General features: G+C 40.6%; 1 protein-coding gene across 2 annotated transcripts in view; it reads left to right on the top strand.

Moving 5' to 3' along the window:
• LOC124155342 (signal peptide peptidase-like 3) overlaps window positions 1–23401 on the top strand; it is a 73265-nt gene that overhangs the window by 1639 nt on the left and 48225 nt on the right. For both annotated transcript variants that reach the window (XM_046529080.1, XM_046529082.1), the window contains exon 3: window positions 7954–8201. In XM_046529080.1, coding sequence (XP_046385036.1) covers window positions 7954–8201 — 248 coding nt within the window. The remainder of the gene's footprint in view (window positions 1–7953; window positions 8202–23401) is intronic.

Genomic DNA, 23401 nt, shown 5'->3' with positions numbered 1-23401 from the left:
GGAAATGGCATCTGCATCATCAGTTAATTCGCGCTCTCAGAGCAGGGCTGCTTGGAGTGCGTGGTGCCATTACAATCACATTGATAGTTGGTGTTCGCGCCGACAGGGAAAGTGTGGAATTTGCAATGGGAGAAAGTGGCATCGCGTCGCCTTCGCCGGTGAAAGTTGCTCCCGCTGCATCAGTGGCAGCAGATCGCATCAATGCAGTGAATGTGATACCATTCCAATTTTTCGTTTGGCCTCTTGGTAGAATGTGGAGCGGTTACGACGCGGGGCTGTACAGTTGGCGACAGTGATCATAACCATTATTTCACGGGATATTCCTATTCTCAAAAGGGCAAAATTTCATGGCACATTCATGAAAAATAAAAGTATGTTATGTAGACAATGGTACTTGTACAAAGAGGGCACAAGGTATTACCTCCTCTGTTTGGAGGCATTCAAGGAATCATTTAAGCAAAATATCACATGACTCACCAGTGGGACTTCAATAATTTCATTGATGTGCAAATGTTCATTGGGAAAAATTGATCAGTATAGAAATACAGACACTTGATAATTAACGAAAGAAATGTCTGAAATGGTAATAGGAAAATAATAACTCTAGGGCTTGCTTCGAGGTTAACTCCATTTTATATTGCTATATTTGTTAGAGTGAAGAGTCGTTAAATAAATCTTTTTTGATGATGAAAAAATGGATTGATTCAGACTATGATGTTCCGAGGCTTTCCACTCTGTTGAATGACGTATAAAGTTGTATTTGGGCTTTTTAAAAGCTTGTTGTTGTTTGAATTTTAAAACATTGCAATGCTTGGGTGGGTTCTGTGGGCTGATTGGCTGTGGAACTTAATGTGGGCAATAAAAATACACATAAGTGGGAACGAATAACTTTTATAACCGTCACATGTTACATCACTCGCGCGACCAGTACCAACCGGTACCACATAAAAATGAGCGGTGCCTTCTCATGCCTGCCAACCTTGCTGGCTGATAGCCGACACAAGCATGAAACCCCAACAATTCCCCTTGTCGGATATCAGACACAAAACGAACATAACTACATCAACTAAAAAATAAATTTGCTTCTCACAAACAGAATTATCTTAGTCCCAACTTGGACACAAAATCCTTAGTTTTAACACCAGTTACAGATTTAGTAAACAAGTCTGCCAAGTTATTGTTACTTTGAACATACTCAAAATACACCTTCCCCTTTTCTACACAATCTCTTACAAAATTGTACTTAACCTCCAAATGTTTTAATTTCTCTGAAGCAATTCTATTTTTACTGAAAGAAATAGCTCCCTGATTATCAGCAAATGTTTTACAAGGGGTTCCAGCAAATCTGGATTGTCCCATCTCATCAAGGTTTGATGTTAACCACAGTGCCTCCTTTGTCGCCTCACACATTGCAATATACTCTGCTTCGACAGTAGATAATGCTACCACACTTTGTTTACGAGTCTGCCAACAAATTGCAGCTCCAGCAAGCAACACTACATATCCACTGATAGATTTCCTACAGTCCTTATCATTTGCCCAATTAGAATCACAATAAATCTCAATGGGTGCATTTTTCCGTCCATAGTTCAACTTTAAGTCGCTGGTATGCTTAAGGTATCTCAATATATGTTTAACATCGTTCCAGTCCTCCTTTGTTGGATCATTACACTTTTGACTGATTTTACACACAGCATAACACAAATCAGGTCTGCTAGATCCGGATAGGTACAACAAATTACCAACTGCCTTGCGATACAGATATTGGTCACACTAATCACTGTCTCCTTCTGACTCTCCCTCTCCATTTACTTCGAGGGGTGACACACGACCTTTGCAATCTGACATACCATATTCACACAGAACTTGTTTTACATAATGGTGTTGATCAATAATTATTTCTATATCATTATGTCTCACAACATGCAAGGATAACATCTGGTACATATTACCCAATGCTCTGACTTCCAATACACTAGATAATTGTTGTTTGGCCCACTCAACTTTACATTTCTATCCCCACAATGCCAAATCATCTACATATACTCCTATTATGAGTTTCTTCTCCTCATCACAATACACACATGGATCACTTGTAAGTCTCTTAAGTTTTAAGTCACAAAGTACTTTATCAATATGTTCATACCACTCTCTCCCACTTTGTTTAAGACCATAGATACTCTTATTTAGTTTACGCACACAATTTTGACCTCCCTCCTCAAAGTATTTCGGTTGTTTCATGTATACTTCCTCATGCAATGGACTGTTCAGATATGCTGAGAGAACGTCCACATGCTCTTGAACCCTCCCATTTTCCACTGCTAAAGCCATTAACAACCTAATGCTTTTACGTTTAATCACAGGGGAATAAGTCTCTTTGAAATCTATACCAGGTATTTGGGAGAAACCTTGAGCTACTAATCGAGCTTTATATCGTTCAACAGTACCATCAGGCTTTTGCTTAACCTTCAAAACCCATTTACAACCCAGAACATTCTTACCTGCGGGTTTCTTCACAATTTCATAGGTACACTTCCTCTTGAGATTTTCTAGCTCTTCCATCATAGCAGCTCGCCAGTGTTCATCTTCCCCTCCACTCAATGCCTCTTCCACGCTGCTGGGCTCACAGCACGGCAGGGTGTTGCTGAATATTGCCATTTTGCAACAGGGACAATGCACTGGTTTTGGGATTCTGCTGCTACGCCTGAGAGTCACTTCAGGTTGCTGTACGTCCACTTATCTCATCATTCTCCCATTCCCTTTCTACTCCCACCAGATTCACTTCCTCAGACTCATTCTCTTCTAAACCTTCTTCTTCCCACTCAAAGTCCTCATCACCTCACCATCTACTCTGATTCGACCTTTCGCTTCCTCTCTCATCTGGTCCCTTACATTTTCCTTAACTTGTTTTCCTCAAATACCACATTATGTCCAATTACCACCCATTTCCTTTTCAAGTGCCAAAGCCTTTATCCCTTCACATGCTGCTCATAACCTAAGAAAACACATTCTTCTGCTCTAGATCCGAATTTTCCCTCGCTTTCTACAGCTAGCAAAGCTCTACAACCAAAAACTTTCAATCGCTGTAAATCATCCTCTTTCAGGCTTTCACCAGTCCACAGCTCGAAGGGGCTTCGGTCTCCTATCGCTCTAGATGGACACAGATTGCAGATGTAACAGGCAGTATTCGCGGCTTCTGCCCAGAAGTTTGCCGGTACTCCTGATTGAATAATCAAACAACGAATCATGTCTGCCAGTGTCCTATTCTGTCTCTCGGATACTCCATTCTGCTGAGGACAATAAGGAACAGTTTTCCTGTGCACGATACCATTCTGTTTCAAGAAACTCTCAAATTTGTCACTGCAATATTCTCCTCCACCGTCTGTCTGAATGGACTTCAGCTTGGTCCCTTGAAAATTCTCAGCTTCAGCCTTAAACTGTAAAAATTTATCAACGGTTTCACTCTTCTTGGCAAGAAAATACACTCCCAAATATCTTGAAAAATCATCTGTGAAAGTCAATATGTACTGCGCACCGTCATTTGATGTAGGACAGATTTTACCCATGAGGTCACTATGTACCATGTCTAATGGATATTCCAACTTTCTATCACTTTGTTTTGGGAATCCTTTTCTAGTCATCTTTCCTCGTATGCATACTGTGCACTTCTCCTTTTCATCTTCCTTCACCTCCTTCAGACCAGGTATCTTATTAATTGCTGCCTCATGAAGGTGCCCAAGACGTTGGTGCCACATTTTCGCAGTCCTCAATGCAATAGCTTCCACATCTTCATCAGGATCTTGTGATGTGGTCTCGCTCTCACTTACCGCCACTGCCTCTCATGATTCCTCTTTGCAGTCTAGTAAATACAGTCCACCTGACTCACGAGCAGTAAATAGAGGTACGCCATCATCGGAGCCGATAGCGCTGTTCTTATCAAACGTAACTCTAATTCCATTGTCAGCTAGGCGCTTCACAGAGATCAGGTTGCACTCCATTTCGGGTACATAGAGCACTCTGGTCAATCCCAATGTCCAACCTCCACATGCTTCTGTCAAATTGACGCTAACAGTTCCAACTCCTTTAACGTCCGCTCTCCCCTTGCCCAAAGCTACAGACCCACGCAGTTCCTTGAAGGTGTTGAAAAATCCACGATGCGGCGTCATATAATCTGAAGCTCCCAAGTCCACGACCCACGTAGATTTGCTGTAGTTAGAAGTAGGAGTCCTTAGAATACATGCTCTGAATCGGTCTGTGGCCACTTCACTCTTGTTTTCATTTTCTCCTCGGTTCCTGTTGATTTCAGCCCTCTTTTGATCGCACTCTCTCGCTACATGACCACGGTTGCCACAAGCATAGCATCTAGGATTGTCACAGTTTCTGGCAACGTGTCCCCATTTTCCGCATTCAAAGCACTTAGACTCACTTGCGTTTATCATCTTATTTCCGTTTATGCCACTTCCTCGCATCTTACTGTTTCCTCCGTAATGGTTTTTCTTCTCGCCCCTGTTATTAGGCTGATTTCTGCTGAATGGATGGCCTTTCATCGATGTCAATGCTGTCGGTCCTTCCTCTCTCTCTTTCCGATCATTTTCTCTCTGAACCCTCTTCTCTTCCACAAGTAATCTTGCTTTCACAGCTCTAGTTGTAAGGTTCTCCTCCTGCTCCATCGAACGGATTAGCCCTTCGTATTTACTAAGAGGCAATCCCATTAGGAAGATCATAGCAATTTGCTTATCGGTAAAAGTTATTCCACCTTTGCTTACCTTTCTATAAATATCCTGAATTCTCGACATATACGCCTGCATACTTATATTTTCAGTCTTCTCCACGTTCACCATCTCTTTCATTATCATGACAGTGTGAAGTAGGGTAAATGTTGCATGGATTTCCTCAAGGGTCTTCCAAGCCTCTCTTGCTCGTTCACAATCACCCATGTCTTGCAGATATTCATCATTAACATGTCTGAAAATATGCGCCAAGGCTCTCCTGTTTGTTCGCGCTTGCTCTGCATTCAGCTCTTCCACGTCGTCGAATCCGGGGTCAACCGCATTCCAACAGTTCTTCTCCACTAGTCCCACATGTGTACGAATAGCCCACACATAGTAATTATGTTGATTTAACCTCAAGTAATTATCGTCTTTGCGCACTTTCCCTTCGTCCGCCATTTTCACTCGCTTAACGCCGGCAGCACGAATTCTTCTTCTCAACGTTATATTCTCTCGACTAACACTTGTCACTCTTTGTCAGTTTGAGGTTGATAGATACACTGGGCTTCCATAACCTGTGGGCTGATTGGCAGTGGAACTTAATGTGGGCAATAAAAATACACATAAGTGGGAACGAATAACTTTTATAACCGTCACTTGTTACATCACTCGCGCGACTGCGCGGCCAGTACCAACCGGTACCACATAAAAATGAGCGGCGCCTTTTCACACCTGCCAACCTTGCTGGCTGATAGCCGACACAAGCATGAAACCCCAACAGGTTTGCCTGAGTTTCATGACATCATGATTCCCAGTGGCAGTATTATCTTATCTGAATCAAATAATTGTACTAGTGTTGCACAAGTCTGAGTGGTAGAGAGAGCAATACAGTTCCCAAGCAGCAGACAATATTCATCAGATATTTAAATAAAGTTGGTATATCTGAAGCATGCTGTTGTTACACAATGGATATTTTGACAATGTTACATAGATATCCAATTTGTAGCATCCACGACAAGTTGTAAAAATAACATGGATTATTGCACGGATGTCATATGCTAACAAAGTGGCATGGCCAGGGGGGTAATCATGAATTTATTAAAGATTTTGACACATGAAGTTTTTTCGATTATGAAAAGTGTTAAAATTAGTTTAAAACCCTCCACTTATGTCTTATGAATGTTTTCAAAAAATTTCCCCCTGATTTTGGACCCTCACCTGAACGAAATCCCTGGCTACGCCACTCATGCTAACGCCAACAGTGTTGTCTGGATATTGTTGGGATATTGATTACTTCTTGGGTTAATCTCCTTCCCTCCAACTATGTACTATCATTGAGATGGCATCGTCGAGTCCCTGGTTTACTGAGATGTAAGCCCTTTTCTGAGTGGTGAATATTTTAGTTGCATTAATCATTTTATTGCCTTCTGCTATCTTTTCAGTTTTGTTTAGTTGTCTTTTTCTCATGAATTTTTTCCCAGTCTTTTAATGGTTCAAAACGGCATAATTTGTGAGAAGTATGCAATGTATTATTTCATTATGAGGGTTGTGAATCTAATTTTAAGCGTCGTAATATTTTCGTATTTAGTAGGCAAAGTAGAAACATTGTTGTCTCCTGAGAGGTATTAAGGTTTTGAGCACAGGAGTGAAAGTTAAGGGATACTAGCGCACCTAGAAAAAAATCAGCTAAATAAACTCTACTGTCCAAAAAGAGAAAAGGTGGTGTGGAGCCTCAGAGAAAAATGTATTTTACCTTTCTGAAAAAGTTGACACGCTAAATATTTTAACTACTGACTAACTGACTAATTCTCTAGATTGATATTGATTGTGTTTTATGGTGGATCAGATTTTTAATTGATTATTTTTATTTCTAAATTGTTGTTTTTTCGATAAAGATGATCATTTTGACCGATGACCTCTGATGTCAACTGTTTGTGTATTTTCTTCACCGCTAGGCCCCAGTTATTCATTTGCAGAAATTGGAATGCATTTTTGTCCGTGTGAATTGGTATTTAAAGTCTTTTAACTTTCATTTCGCATTATTTGATGGCGGACCTCCTCCTGCCTTGCTTAACTACAGGAACTTCTCAATTTTTTTGATCAATTTTAATTGCCATTCGCATTGGAATTGGATAAATAGTAGGTCCTTTTCATTCTTTGCATTTTATCCTGTTTTCATTTGCCAAAATGTGTATTAAAGAGGATGCTTTGGTGCAACCGATTCATTCCCAAAAGGAGAGGCCGCCTTCAAAAAACAGTGTCTGTTCTTTTTATGCTCCTCTATGTGTCAAGTCCATCGTTGGCGTAGGTATGTGTCCAGTTCTTCTGTTATGTGTAAAGTATATCTCAAATCCCCTGCTCGTTGCAAGCAACAGGAAATCACTATGTACCAGCACATGGTTGTCAAAGGTGAGGGCATTCAGGGAATATGGGTTGTCTGGGAAAAGTTTGGGAATCTGGTTCATGGCATCAGGAAAAATTTCGGTCTCAACGAATGAATCATAAGAGCCACCATGTTGTTGGTTGACTGATGGCTTACACCTGTGACACAGAAAGATGAAGTAAATTTACCTAAGAAAATAGATCAAGTCCATTAGAAACTATTTTAATAGTTGTGTTAGGTAATTTAAGGTTCTCATAAAATTACAATGCACAATGTTCTCAATAATTGATAGTCAAATTTTTATAAAGTTTTGAGTACCGCCAACCAACAAGGGAAGCATATTCCTCAATATGACGAGTTTGTATTTGTATTCATTGTAAAGATACATTTTATAAAGAATTCATTCAAATAAATACAGAGGTAAGGAAAGAAAGGAATAGGAACATATTATAGAAAAAGGACGAGGACAACGGCACTGTGGTAGATGGAAAAAGCCAGAAATCGTAGGGTAAAAATGCGGCCTGACTGGGACTTGAAACCAGAACCTCCCGGTTGCCGGCCAGAATATACTCACAAATAATTTTGTGTTTTACCGAATCTCTCACAAATGTTACTCTACTCATACAAATATTACGCAATGATCAGAACGAGAGTTTGAAAAAGTCAGAGGAAATGTAGGTTATGTGCGGGAAAAGTGAGAGAATTTCAGCTGTGGAGTATTGTAACAATCCAGGAAGGAGGATGGATAAATACTGCCGAAGCTCTTAACATGCTGGTCATAATGTCATAAATGCTTGTAGGTCATAATCAATCCTCTGCGTGCATGTCGGAAGCAAAATAAATGTCTTTGATGCGTTGCAGGTCGCTGAACATGGAGCAGGAGGCGCAGGAGAGGGAGCGAGAGAAGGAGAGGGCGAAGCTGCTGGCGGGGGGCGGGGCAGGAGGGGGAGGGGGCGCTGCAGTGGCTGGAGGCGGAGGTGGCGAGAGCAATGTGCAGACGCTGGACACGATGCAGGCTCTCTGCCTGCCCCTCGGAGCCTCCATCTCGCTCCTCGTCATGTTCTTCTTCTTCGACTCGATGCAGATGCTCTTTGCCATCTGCACTGCCAGTGAGTATCGCTCATTCTCCCATTTCTCCAATTACTGTTGATTGTCATAGAGTTTGAAAAATTAAGAGTTCCCTATATATTTCCTTTCATTGATCCTTTCTGCTTCTTCAGCTGTTTTCAGTGAGAAACCAGTAGCCTTAACCTTAATGTAGTTATGTTGATGATGTCACAAGTCCATTCAAGTGTTTCACCACTTCTTCACCTCGAGTATTTTTCTCGGTGGGTAGGTGATGATGGAGTGAGTTAGTACAATGTAGGAAGCACCCATTATTCGAGACTCAAATCACCGATGGCGGCGCTGCAGGCGCTGGCAATATGGCCGACGCAGCGAGGTTAGTGTTTTGACAATAGCATAGGCGTAGTAGGAGCACAACTCTGTGGTATTAAGTATCGTCGAGGCATCCCGCTGTATCAATTGAAATATGTCGAGGAAGATTTTTCTTGGTTATGAAGAGGTATATAGATACCTAGGGGCAACAAAGAATGGCGGCTGTGCCACGCAGGGAGAGTGTATTTTAAATTAGGGAATTGTTAATTTCCGTTGGTTGCCTAAGCCAGCAAGGCGGTGAATTGAAAGTATTGGCTTTGGAAAGTATTGAATATTGGTAATGCGTAACATAAAGTACTTACAACGTTATCACAATACTAACAAAATAACACTGGACGGCATGATTATCGGCCCTGACACCATTCCTGCTGCTTCTGCTGTAAAGTGACCTCCTAAATCCGAATATGAACTCCGTTTTTCCCCATCACCCAGTTAAATCATATCAGTTAAAAAGTATTCTTTCTCCTTAAGAATGGAGTTGCACAAAGTATCAGCCTCTCAAATCAATTGTGTGTGTTGAAGTTGTCGTCATCTTCCCTCGGTATCTCTAGCAATCGCAGAGTCAACTCTTTCGGTGTTTTGGACAAGGATGATCCTTTTTTTCCAAGTAGTTATAATTGTGCAAAACAGTAGAAGTTCCGTGTGGAGGTTTTCGGGGTTACTACCGCATATATTCATCTCTGCAGACAAATCTGATCGCAAATCAATCTACAAAATCTATGCGGTAGTAACCCCGAAAACCTCCACGCTGAATCCTCACCACACCGCGAAAGCCTACACAAGGATTACAGTAGAAGTTGTTTCACTCCGGCTTTTTCCAAGTGAATGTCAGTATATGGGCTTGAGTTGTGATCATTACCGTGATTAAATGTGTAATTATGTTACCATGTGTAAAAATCATCCTCATCGCAGCAATAACCTCTTCTTTTAATTTTTAAAACTGCTTATAAATTTTACTTTGGCTGCCAAGTTGGCGGTCAGGGGTAGGATTAAGCTCCAAGTGTTTGTTGCACCACTTGTTACAGTAATTTAACCAAATACTTGGTCAAACCACTGTAGCATATGGCATAGTTTCGCGTAAATGAATGGCAATCTCTTAGAAAAGGGCATAAAAATCTTTTCCTATGGGGCTAGACAGTCAGCACTGAAATTACTTTTTATGGAAGGTAAAGGCTTGGTTTTTTTCTGTAATTAAATGCATTGTTGATAGAAATACTGCTGCTTTCTTTGTGAATACAACAGCCGCGCCCGTGAAAAACATTACATAGTACGGAATTGGCCTCTGCGAGAAAGCTTTACTCATGGTTATAAAAATGTTGCTTATGTTGCCCTGGTTTCGACAGAAAATATTCACTTCCCACCATTGCACATCAAATTAAGACAGATGAAATACTTTGTAAAGGCAATCGAGAAGACAGGAGCTGAATTTCAATTTCTAACTTAATTTCCTCGTCTTACAATTAGTGAGGCTAAAACCAAGGAAGGAACTCGTGGACCCCCAGATTAGGAAACTTTTCAAAGATTCGACGTACATGAAACACCTGAATTATAAATAAAATCGAGCTTGGCTTGGATTCTGAAACGTGTGTTAGCTGTGAGAATGAGCTGAGAAACGTGTGAATTGCTGTCAGCGTATTAGGCCACGGGGTTTAACGTGTCACTAAAAATGCATTTCCTTCATTCACACCTGGATCTTTTCATAGAATATTTAGGAGCAGTTTCAGATAAACACAGGGAATGTTTCCATGAAGACTCACCAAATTTGTGAGGAGATTTTCAGGGAAATTGAATGCGGGCATGTTGATATATAAGGCTTACTGCTGTTTTTGCATGAGAAACTTCTACCTCACTTCACACTGGTTATTTTTCTCTTTGTAGATGCGCGTGTGGTATTGAGGGCGCCAGCATGGTAGCGTACCTTCTCAACTGTTGGCACACATTTTCATTATTTTTTCTATGCCGTTTACCTAAATATTTTTATTATTGCTGATATAATCTGTTTATATGTATATTTTTATATCATTGTAGAATATTTGGGGTATGGGAAAATAAAATGGGAGCTGAAAAATGAAGAAAATAAGTGAAAAAATTGCGAAAAAAGGAAAGGTTCATCATTTTAATGGGTTTTTTTAAATCATTAACGGAAACCAATCCCCCCAAATCTACAACCTTATCATTAATTATTATGTTTTAGAACTTTTCACCTCTTAAAAACCTAATAAGAAGTATAAATTCTAATATAATCCTTTTCATTCTTCCAAGACATATCAAAGTGATGAAAATTAGAGTGGGGGCTTCCCCTTGAAAATGGTGGGTGATGGAGGAAAGCGGATGTCATGTTCGGATTCAGGAAGTCATTTTGCATAATAATTAGCAGGAATGGTATCAGGGCTCAAAAAAATTGTCTTTGTAATTCGAGAAAACCAGTGTAATTCGAGAAAACTCAACATACCCAACAATGCCAAAGATTTCTCAGCGTGATTTCCCATCGTCGGGGTTTACCGTCAAGGGGAATGATGGATTGCAGTGATCAAAATCAATTAAAAGACCTCAAACACATATATATAAATGCATAAAATACATTACTTACGAAGTTAACGAAGCTTAACACTAACAATTTATCCAGAGAAAACAAAATATACCCTACAATGCCTATGATTTCGCAACGTGGTTTCTATATTACCAACGTCACAGTTGAGTGACGAATTGTAGCAATGAAAACCAACTTAAAAGCCTCGAACACAATATCAATGGATAAAATATATTGCTTACGACGTAATGATAGCTTCATGTCAACAAAATAACTACAGAAATCAGAGAATACCGAACAATACCAATGCTTGATCAAAGTGGGTTCCTGCGGTAAATGCCTAGCCACCTATGGTTCCCTCGGAGCTCTACTTTCGAATTCGGCCGATAGTTGGCGTCTTCCTTGTCTGGATTCTCGAATGGGATCTATATCATCTGCTTTACTAAAAATCAAGTACAGTTTTGCCATACATCCCATGCCCTAGAATTTGAGGTTTTCCAAGCTAACAGTGGTTGTTTGGCAAAAGCATTCATGCTAGGTTAAGGGTTGGGGAATCGAAATGGATTAGTATCCTTGAAGGGCACTGATGACGCTCGACGTGTGAGAATGACAAATTTTTCAAGAGAAGTAAAGATGGGAGTGGAATCTTTTTTCTTTTCATTCTAAGAGTCGTCCAGGGTAAATAGTTTTATTTTGTGAGTGAATGAGAAAGGACGTGAAGAGGCTGGAGAAGAGTTCATTGAACCACCCTCACCCCAGTCGACTCTTCCAAAATAGCCTTAGTGATTTTTTGATCTTCATCTCTCACAGTTGCTGTTACGGAGCAGCTAAACAATATTTTCACTCCATGTATGTGATCATGTCGGAGACCTGACACTTATTGCTATTACACAATTATTCAGAAAGAAAAATGGTATGCATATTGTGAATCTATCTACGGACTAATGGATTTATATTAATTGGGCTAATGGCTGTTCAGCAATAGGATCTAATCGGAGGCTGGATATCTTATGAATCATTGGTGAGGTAGATCAAGGAGATTTCATTGGAGGGCACAAGCAATTGCTGTTTTGAAGCTGTACTGAGAATGGGGGCATTCAGAGCACTGTGCCATATGGTGATGAATACATAGGAAAGAAGACCACTGAATGAAAGGGAATCCCCTTTGACTGCGTTAGTTATTCCTTCATTGTCTGTATTGACTATTGGTGCAGTGTTAATTTTCAGGTAATGACTGATCTCCACACAGCTACCTGCTCTCACTTCTCTATCGTCACGTTTTTCTTCATCCCATGCACATTATTTTTTCTGGTTAATTTTTCAAACGATCTTTTTTTTTCACTGAGGGTATCCACTACTAACTGGTTTTACCTTTCATTTAGAAAATTTTCTTCCTACAAACAATTTCCACTTGGCATTTTTCTGCATTCTAAATCAAAAGTAGCAATACTTACACTGCGAAAATTTGCATGGTAGAAATCTCATTGTCTGTCCCTTGTGGGGTTCTTATGCTGAGGTTGAGTGGGCAAGAGAGTGCGCTGCCTCCAGAGAAACTGCTTGGAGGGGTTTGACAGGTCAGAAGAGCAGCCTTCAACACCTGAGGTTATCGTGAGTGAAAAATTACCCACTGAAAGATTCCCATGGATGATGTCATGCGAGATACATAGCAAGGCCAAATACGAGCTTGAATGAGGAGAATGCATATTTATTAGCTCGGATTTGAATGAGTGAAGATCATTGGAGGATTCTAACCCAAAAGTAATCTGCTCTTAATGCTGGTCATGTAAGAAGGAAAGTAAGGTGTGTGGGGAAGAGGAAGGAGGCGGCTGAATCGTATACCCCAGCTCTAGCATAGGAGTGGAGTTTGCAGAAGAAAAATGTGGAGCAATTACCGCTGGATCCGGATTTAACGTCTTCGCATTTAACGTTTTTCCGCATTTAGCGTTTATTTTTTGGGGTCCTGATTCACTCCCTATTAGGGCAATGTAAAAATTATCCGTATTTTATGTTTCCGCATTTTGCGTTTTTCTGCATTTATGGTCGTAAAAATTTTTCCCGATCAACATTTTTTTGCCCGATTTAACGTTTTTCATGACGGCTCATGCAAATGATTATCCAAATCTTCAAATTTCCGCTCATCAACAAGAAGAGTCTCATGAAAGTTTACCAAGAGTCAATAGGGTCTACCGGGGAACGCTTCTTCAACTGCTTTCTTCCGCGAATGCAGCGCTGGGACCTTCAACTCGCAAGCTGGGTGATTTGTCTTCTCGTATTGTTTCGCTAACCTTCTGATCCAAACACCAGACAATTTTTGTATCAGATCCGATCTAATGGAGCTAAATCATCCCTTGATAACCTCTAACTACCTTATCCTTCACTTCGTGAACTTCGATGATACGTGACGACTTATGACACGAGTTATCCTCCGAGGGCCGCTGCAATGCTGGTTTCCTCGTAATGTTTTCAATTGACGGCTTATGCCCCTTTCAACTCTACTCTCTACGGGTAGTCGATTCTTAGCCCAATATTTTTCCAGTCGGCAACTTTCTCTTTTCAAAATAGGCCCAATATCATTTGCGCAGTTCACTAGAAGATTCTTTTTATAATCCATTCCATGGTCAGTTTCCATGGAGGAACAGCGAAAGAACCGAGGAAGTGTTTCCCCTGTCATGATCGTGAGTGAAAGCATTCTTTCCTAACGGAACAACAGTATTTTACATCGTAATTTAGATGTCCCAGAGCCCATATACCGACATGCGGCTGGTTGATATCACTGTCAATTCAGAGATATTTATCTGGTGCTATTTTTTGTCAAAAGAGAATGACAATTGGAGTTTTGACGAATTATCACGGTCCATGACTCAAAATAAATCGCTCATGCTGGAAAAAAAATCACTGCATAATCACGGTAAAATAGATGAGCGCAGAAAAATACGAAAATCCAGCAGGAATCCCTTGGTGGTTGACTTCAACATCATAACCCTGACGAAATTGCCAAACTCCAGAGGCACTGACAATTTTTCGGATGAAATCCAGTTCTGTTGAAGATTAAACCTTTTCACTTAACAGAGTTTAGCTAATCGTTATTCAAGGTCCAACCAAAATTTATTAAAAGCTGCCGAGAAACATGGTGAGTCGGAGTCAAGGTGATCAGCGTGCCAGGTAAGGAACTTCTCCCGGCTCCATTCGACCTGCATGAGGCCGTGGATATATGATTACGAATCTGGTGTCATCATTGAGTTGAATCACCATCGACTCGTACACAGACTAGAAAAAAGATTCTCCTTTTTTGGATGACCTCGAAATCCAAAATGTGCGCACAGGAGGCTCATAAATCGCTCGTTTCGCCGAGGCAACAGATAACGTTAAATTGGCATAATTCCAGAAAACCTCCCTTTTCCTAGAAATAGGTAGTTTAGATTTCGGGATTAGCGATCTTCTGCTGTCCCTTTATTTCACTCATCTTTATTGATACAATGACGATTTTTCGACTACCTACTTACACCTTTTTTATTATATTAGAAATGCTATAGTCATTCACATGTCACTTTTACAGAAAAATTTTTAAATTTTCTTTGAGGCCACTGAAATATGCATAAAATGGGATCACTAATTTCCATAATAATATTCCGTGTGGGAATGGTTTTAAGTGATGAATATTATAATTTTCTTAAAATAATTCATTAAAACAATTGTCATCTTCTCATTACGTATTTTTACTACCCATTTTTTTAGCTGATCCCTGAAAACTATTATCCAACCTTAATTGGGCAAAGAACATTTAATCAATGAATTTGTTGCTGCATGCAGCACCTTTTTGTTACTTAAAATAATATTTTTTATTCATAAAAAGCCATTCCAATCATTACAGACCCTAAAAACTGAAAAAATGGCAGGTCCTCATTTAGTGTTTTTCTGCATTTAGTGTTTTAAATTTTGTCCCCGCTGAAAAACCTTAAATCAGGATTCTACTGTATTGAGTGAACATATATTCATAGAGTTAGTGGTAGAGGAGGCATTATTCCAAGTAATGGGCTGGTTTTTACCAACCTCCTTCCCTTCCTTCGTGAATTCTATGTCCATTAAAATTTATATTGCAGCTTGTAATGATTGCTAATCTGCTCATTAGTTCAGACTGTGCTCGAGCTTATCACTCTCAGCCCCAAAGTAAAAATTTTGACTTCACTGTGTTCTGAAAAAATTTTTGTCATCATTCAGGCTCATGAGTGTTACATTTTATCAGAAATTATCAAAATAAGTAGTTATGCTAAAAAATAAATCTATCATGTAAGAATTTTTTTGCCACATCTATGATGCTCAGACATTTATGTAAATCACTCAGTATAACATTTTTAAGCCTGTTTTTCAAACCATTCCACAGAATTTATTTCTGAGGTTGATTTATATTAGTAAGCATATTATAAATTTATTATTTTTCTTTTTTATTATAATAGTTTATGTGTATGATGATTTATGTTTCCGAATCTCTGCAGACATTAAGCAGATTTAATTTCTCTTTACTTCCTATCCACGAATATGGAATGTGTATTTGTAGAGTTTACTGATAAAGTGCAGCAGGCTCCTGATTCTCGGGCTGTGGTCTGTCTGTCTTGCGGCTTATCCGTGCATGAGGTTTACACTTTTTTGCTGTTTTCCACGATCTAAAAAAAACATAAAAATGAAGCCAAAGCACCAGGACATTTGCATTTTCATGCTTGGCTACACCGGACTTATTGTTTCTATTGGAATTCCCTTCATAAAATGGAATTATTTTATTAGGAGGGAAGTAGAATTAGAGATGGCATGAGTCATAGTCAGGCACTCGCCTGCATAGACAGTTTTCCATAAGTCCTGTGGTACTATAACCGCTGCTATGCGATGGCGTGATTGCGTGCCCGTTGCCTTCACGGGGGTTCCGTGTTCCTGTTATCAAAGCATCATGTTGTGTGATCGTGCTCAGTAATCACGCAACTGCATCCCACAGCAGTTGCATCCCGGACAACTTGTGCAAGACGCGAGTGTGTGGCGTGGTACCTGACAGTGTAGTTTCCGACGTCGCACAGTGGTTCTGAAACATTCGTTGAAACCACTTTTCTGAATCCATGGTCTTGCAGCCACGAATATGTGGTTTTCGGAAACCAGGTACAACACGTAGCAGTGGGAATGCAAGCACGATCATGTTTTCGCCTCTAAAAAAGATCGTGGTCGGGAAAAGAAAGCTATTAATGATTCTTTGAATGTAGGTTTTCGCAGTGAGAGGCATCGTTACTAACGGCTTCCGGGTGCAGCTGCGTGTTGTGCTTTGTCGTGCAAGCTTTCGCAACCGTTGCAGGACGCATCATCAGGCGATGAATGAAATCACGGAAATTGGTGGTCAATTAATATACTCGTCCAACCTCCCCCATCCACCGGAGTAGTGGGGGAGGAGGGCGGAGCTGACGTCAGCAGAACTCTCACCCCTGTCCTTGAGCGGCGAGCGGACTCTTCTTATCAAGCGAATAACCTTGTTGGTAACATATTCACCGTCTTCTCTTTCGAAAAATCGTTTTCCATGTCTGACTGAGTTTAACACCGTCCACTCTGTTGAAATTTTGGGGGCATTTTTCAATTTCAATAGCCTCCCGAATTAGTCTTCGATGATAGAATTTTTCTTGGGCTATCACCTGCGTCTCGTCGATTAAAATTCGATGTCCATCTTCCGAGTAAGCATGCTCCGCTATCGCCGACTTCTCCGTGTCATGATGTCATATCGCTCGCCTGTGTTCTTTGAGACGAGAAGTCACGGAGCGCTCTGTCTGTCCAACGTAAGATTTCCCGCATGAGCACGGGATACTATAAACGCCTTCCACGTTGAGGGGATGTAGTCGGTCCTTGGCAGATGGAAACAAGTCGCTCATCTTCTTTAATGCTCTGTGGCGCGTCACGATGCCTGCTTTTCTCAACACACAGGAAATTCTCTCAGACGTTCCCGCGACGTATGGGATGGTGGCATAGGCCACTTGCTTGTTTTTTTTCTCTTCTCTCCGCGCAGTCTTGTGGTAGGAGTTTATTCGGAATTATTGCCTGGCGATGGATGAAGGCTTCCGAATATCCATTCTGTCTGAAGGTTTCTTTCACGCGATCCTCTTCTTTCTTCAGAGCGCCATCGTCAGAAACCACTCTGGCCCTATGAAGGAGTGTTTTCATGACCGATGCTTTCTGTTTAGGATGATGGTGGGAGTGCGCGTGGAGGTAACGGTCCGTGTGTGTTGCTTTTCTGTACACCACGTGTCTCAGCGATCCGTTCATGCCTCTCTGCACCAGTACGTCTAAAAAGGGTAGTTCTCCATTCATCTTTATCTCCATGGTGAATTGGATGGATGGGTGGGTGCTGTTTAGATGATCGGCAAATTCTTTTAGCGTGTATTTTCCATGTGGCCATATGACAAATGTGTCGTATCCAGCAAGATGGTCGAAGCTTGCTCTAGGCCAAGGCGTCTTCTTCAAAGTGCTCCATGTAAAAGTTGGCAACAACAGGCGAGAGGGGGCTCCCCATAGCTGCTCCATCCTTTTGTTTGTAAAATTCTCCGTCCCAAAGAAAGTAGGTGCTCCTCAGACAGAAATCCGCGAGTCTCGGAAAATCCGTCGGAAGCCCGAATTTGGTGAGCCTTTCTATGATGTCAACAGACTCCTTTATGGGAACCTTTGTGAAAAGTGAAACAACGTCAAAACTGACGAGGATGTCATTGTCAGCGATGCTCAGTTGTTTCAGAACTTCGATGAATTCTTTCGAATTCTTCACGCAGGATCCCGTCTGTCCGATGAAGGGTTGGAGGTGGTTGGCAAGATAGCATGCCAATGCGTAGGTTGGTGACCCAATGCAGCTGACAATAGGACGAAGCGGAACTCCTTCTTTATGAATCTTTGGCAGCCGGTAGAGACGAGGAGGTCTGGCGGACGAAGGCAAAAGTTGAAATTGTTCTTCGTTAGAAATGGAAGAGGCGTTTCACTTTCTCACCTGGCAACGCTGCCCCGACGTAGACCATTCTGCCTGTCATTGGGCAATTCTCGGCGGCCCGACCGTAGGTTTATCAACTTAGGAACAAAGTCTTGGAATGCATCTTCTAGTTCGTAAATCGGACTTACTGTACTTGGGAGGATATCAACCCTCGATCACGTCATGCCATATGCCGAAACTGAAACGAATTTTCCTGTTTATACAGATATATATTTCCGCATGATATACAGTAAAACTTTGATTTTACGCAGTTGGAGGGACCGAAATATGGGCACTGTGTAAAATCAAAGTGTGTAAAATCAAGAGTTGGAATTGAGAAGGAGTATAGTTTTCAGGATAACACTTGGTCCTTATTTTTAGAAGGCTTAGGGCCAGTTGCAGGACCGATACATACCGTATAAGCGTGTGTAAGAGGCGCACCCCTATTTTGAGGATCGAAGCTACAAAGAAAAAAATTTTGCGGCATTTTTTTAATCTTATCATGCGGTGTTGCAGACGTATGCCTGGAATTTCGGCAGTTAACGAAATTTCCTATTTCAGTACTATTTGAAAGAGGAAATTTTGATAATTGTGGCGGTAATAGCGGCATAAGACGGAGTAGAAAGAGTTCCGATCCTCTCTTCGCATACGCCATCGCTCTATGTTGCTTGTCCTACTCAAGAACAATTTTGTTTTAAAGCTCTCGCAGAAGTATTGCAATAGAATTGCAGCCGTGGAAAATTTTAAGGCTAAACACGACAGGCACATAGCATGAACCTTCCCAAGAGATTGGACAACAATCAGGGCAATCTCAGCGCCGTAGTATAATAACCACGTCGTAGATATAAGGCCCCTTGCACACACACCGATTTTGGACGGTGGGTAAAATATCCGCCGTCCACATTCCAATAGTGAACAATGGGAGAGCATTGGAGCTTGCATGCGTACCGACCACGCGCCGGCACCGGCAAAATGCCGGTTAGCTGCCGGCCATTGTCACTGTGGATCGCCGGCGCCGGCTCAAAAACATAGCAACGTATCGTTTGACCGGTAAAAATCCGGCGTGTCTGCAAGCATCGCTTCGCCGGTAAAATATCGGCCGATATTTTACCGGCCGTCCAAAATCGGTGTGTGTGCAAGGGGACTAACGGAACTACACTCGGCTCTCCATCAGCCAATGCCCCTGCCGTTTTTTTCCTTTCCGAGGCTCCACAGGAAAATAGGAAAATATCAAGTTACAGGGGAACAATGGAAACGTGTTTCATCCCTACCCCATCTCACCAACTGACCTTTTACGGTCTACTAGGTTCAATTTTCCGAGTTTCTGGAGGTCAAATGCTAAGTGAGTCACCTTCTGAGTTCGGAGATATCTCGATATCTTTCAGCAATTGTAAGACACGCACGAGGTTTTAAAAAGAATTAGACCTAACGCGATGTATATCTGACAGCATTTAAGTTTTTTGAGCTCTAATTGATTGACACAAACATTTATAGCTAAAACAAGGCTACTATTATTCAACATAGTCCAAACAGCACAATTTCGGAAGAAACAAGCGTAGCATTAGCGCATTCAAACAAGACGAGACGGACTGGAAACTTCAGGCAACGCAAACTGCGTAGTATATCACATTGCTGCGCCTTCGCCCCTTCGCATTAAAGCCAACGACGTCACATGCAAGGTCGGACGTGTTCTTCCCTTGCTCCTCCGCTCATAGCCTAGTAGCTTGAAATACGGAGGGTAGGGAGCGCGCTCCTTCCCCTCGACCTCTCCTTCAGCGCTCTTCACTTATAAGCATTTACGATTTTTTCTATCCACCATTTAGTCCAACAATGAACACACACGTTCGAATTTTTCAAACTGCAGGTTTTGACACCAATATCATTTTCAGTTGCAAAAATCCTCATATTAGCGTCTGAAGATGATTTTTGAAAAATCAGGTGCTCAGCGTAATGGAAATTACTCGGCCAGACAAATGTTGACTATTAACCAGATATGACCTTCAAAACTACGCGTTTCTATACGTTTGATAAGCGATTACACTACGCAGTATAAATGCCGCGGGATGCCCAATCGTGGCAGTAAATTTAGCGCGCGCTCCGGAGCGAATCACCCCGCGCGATCTTTTCAATGTTCACCTCTGGGGTACCGACGTGAAGGCGCGATGCTTGCAAGAAATTCAAACAGGAGCATTTTAAAAATACGTCACTAAGGGATAAACTCCCCTGCCTGCCGTTTGATTTTGACCTAGGGTTTCATATGACTGACTCACGCTGAAAACCAAGGCCACTCAGTTCCCCTTGGACTTGCGACCGGTGAAGGGGAGGGGGGGAGATAAGAAGTTTGTGTAAGAGGCGCACCCCCATTTTCGACTGCAGTGTCTGGGAAAAAAGGTGCGCCTCTTATACGCGCTTATACGGTATGTATTCAATGAAGTAATGGGACTCATAAGTAGGGACATGCAAAAGGTGGGGTTATTTTATAGCCAAAAGTGGTGTTATTTTTTTTTTAAAAGCGGTGTTATTTTACACGGAAATCGGTGTTATTTTAACGGCTAAATAATTGATGCTAATTGAGTACCATGCTTCTAGTGGGCCCATCCATTGCCCTGAATTTTGAATGCTCTTGACTAGGGATAATTTAAGCAATAATAATCATTCAGTATTGATTGAATTCACATAATATATATTTTTAATCTTCATATATTCACACAAACTTGCATTAATAGAGTAATTACTTTTAAATATCTGTATTTTCAAATGAAAAAATTGCCATTGTGGCCAAATTGTCTTCTTTAAGATTTGTTCTCCTATCTGTTAACACAGTGTTGTAACTGGAAAGAAATCTTTCCCGAGTCCACATTTGCACAGGGGGTCCAAATTCCTTTCAGGCACTTCAATGCAAACGATGTCTCAGACAATTTGAGCACCTGCATTGCCTTCATTAAATCCACTGGGCCCTGGGAATTTTGCTTTTTTAGTAATCGCTGTAATTCTCCAAACCCCAACATTAACTTCTCTGTCTCCATTGACTCAAGGCCATGAACTTTTTTCAATTTTTATTTTAAAATAAAATCCGGGTTCACCTCCGCAGTAAGGACTTCTTGGGGATCAAATACTGAAATATTTTCAAATACTTTTCTGCTAGGGTCTTCTAACATGAGAGAACTAAGTTTTGTAGATGCTTTTGAAGCCATCTGCATTAGTATTGACTTTACTGCTGCTGCTTTAGAAGTTGTCATTTTTTGCAAGTAATTAGAGGTTTTATCGAAAAAAATACCCCTTTGAATATTTTCGAGACTCATTTTCAACTTCCCTAGCTCTCTATGTAATATATGGGCATTAGGATAGTTTGAACCCTCCAATAATTTTATTAAGTTAACCAGATGTTTCCCATGCTCCATAACAACTGTTGCCTGGCACTGAATTGAATCAATTTTCATGTCATTATTTAAAGTGCAAAAATATCCAATACCAGAATTGCGAATCACTTCCATGTCTTTCTTCAGTGTTGCAGAAGTCAACAATGTGTTGAAAATAATCTGCTAAATAAAAAACGCTATGAAACCAGGAGTTCCATCTGGCGACAACAGGAATAGGGAATAATATCAAATTCTTTTCATTTCTGTCTTGAAGAAATTTCAAGAACAAATGTTTTCTTTTGCTAGTGTGGAGGAATAAACTTTTGGTCATCAGGACAGCTCTATTAAGGTCAGCCATTTGTTGAATCCAAATATTACCCACAAGATTTAATTTGTGAGCTCAGCATTGTACGTGGATTAACTCCTCACCAACAATCAGTTTTAACCCTGCAACACACTTTGTCATATATTTGGCTGAGTCTGTTACAACACTTTTAACATCCGCGTACTGCACATTATAAACCCTCAAGGACTCAAGTATTGCCCTAATACATTGGGTTGCATTAGCACTTTCTAAAAAGTGGACACCACCAACATAAAGCAATGGCTGCTCATTAAAATCTTTAAATGCCCTAAACAGTACCACAAATACACATCTGCCTTGTTTATCTGTAGTTTCATCACAAAAAACATCAATGGGCTTGCCTTGAATAGCGACTTTAACTTCTTCGATTCGGTCCTTGGCCAGATCACTAACATATTTCTCTCGAAGTGTTCGAGCATGCAGTAGGTCACCAGCCCCTGGGTTTAATTGTGGAAATAGAATAAAAGGAGAATAAATCCTAATACATAAAACAAAGAAATTGCAGGATTCATAAAATTTTATCAATATTAATGGGAACTTAAGTTTTTATACTAAGTAATTATTATGTCCACTTGCAAACATGATTATGGAATAACTATGTGTATGAATCACATAAAATTTTCACTTATTAATGTTCTGGAACAGGGGCCGAAGTACATAAATCAATACTAACCTTCTACATATTTGTTTAACCATCTTCTAATGCTTGGATCGTCCACCTTCTCAAGTGGAATGTTGGCTTTTATGAAGGTCTCTGTTGTGTCTTTTGCAAATTCATAGGAGGCATCTTTCTTCTTGGTCGCTTTAAGCAATGTTGTAATCGATGCCTGCCGAATAGTTCCACTTCCACTTGCAGAATTTTTCTCTACGCTAGACTTGTGTTTTTCACTCTCAATATGCTTTGTGCAGCTGTCCTTCCTTTCCCACAAAACAGTTGTATTGCAAAAACGACAAAATATTGTTTTTTCATCAGCGCAATATAATCCGTGGTCCCGAAATAGGTCTCTGAACACCTATTTAGGTAAAGACTAGAGATGGGTCGAATAGCAGATTTCTCGAATTCGAATATCGAATTCGAATATTAAATCATTGCTCGAATATTCGAATACCTCGAATTTCGAATACCTCGAATACTAAATGATGAATGCTGGTATGTTTGACTCGGTTGCCTATGCAGCAGAAAACACAAGATTTTGGGGAGTAATTTTGATTTCCTTTAAATGATTCGAACAGGAATTTAGCTGATTAATGAATATTTTAATTTTATGGAAACAATTGGGCATATAATTAATTCAACTAACATCGCTTTACCCTCACTCCTGCTGCCAAGTGCTAGCTGACAATCTGAGGCATTTTGCAAAATACAAGCTGTTTTCCACCGGATTCTCTTCAATTATTTTGTTAGTTTTTTTTGTTAGTTATTATTATTAATCCATCTTTGGGAGTTCTCACGAGATAAGAAGATGAATTGGAATTGCTATCAGGGGGAAACCAAATATTCTGAGAAAATATCCCTTTGTCTGGGACTGTAACAATAAAGATTTATAGCACCACTCATAAATTGTAACTTGATATATGTTTTCGGAAAAAAATACGGCATCAACTCCCGAGAAGCTCTGCTGCTCATATCGAGTTTCGCCAGA

The sequence above is a fragment of the Ischnura elegans genome, chromosome 3 (genome assembly GCF_921293095.1).
Source record: "Ischnura elegans chromosome 3, ioIscEleg1.1, whole genome shotgun sequence".
In the NCBI taxonomy this organism is placed as follows: Eukaryota; Metazoa; Arthropoda; class Insecta; order Odonata; family Coenagrionidae; genus Ischnura; species Ischnura elegans.
The sequence above is the reverse complement of the archived record's forward strand: the minus strand, read 5'-3'. Positions and strand labels throughout refer to the sequence as shown.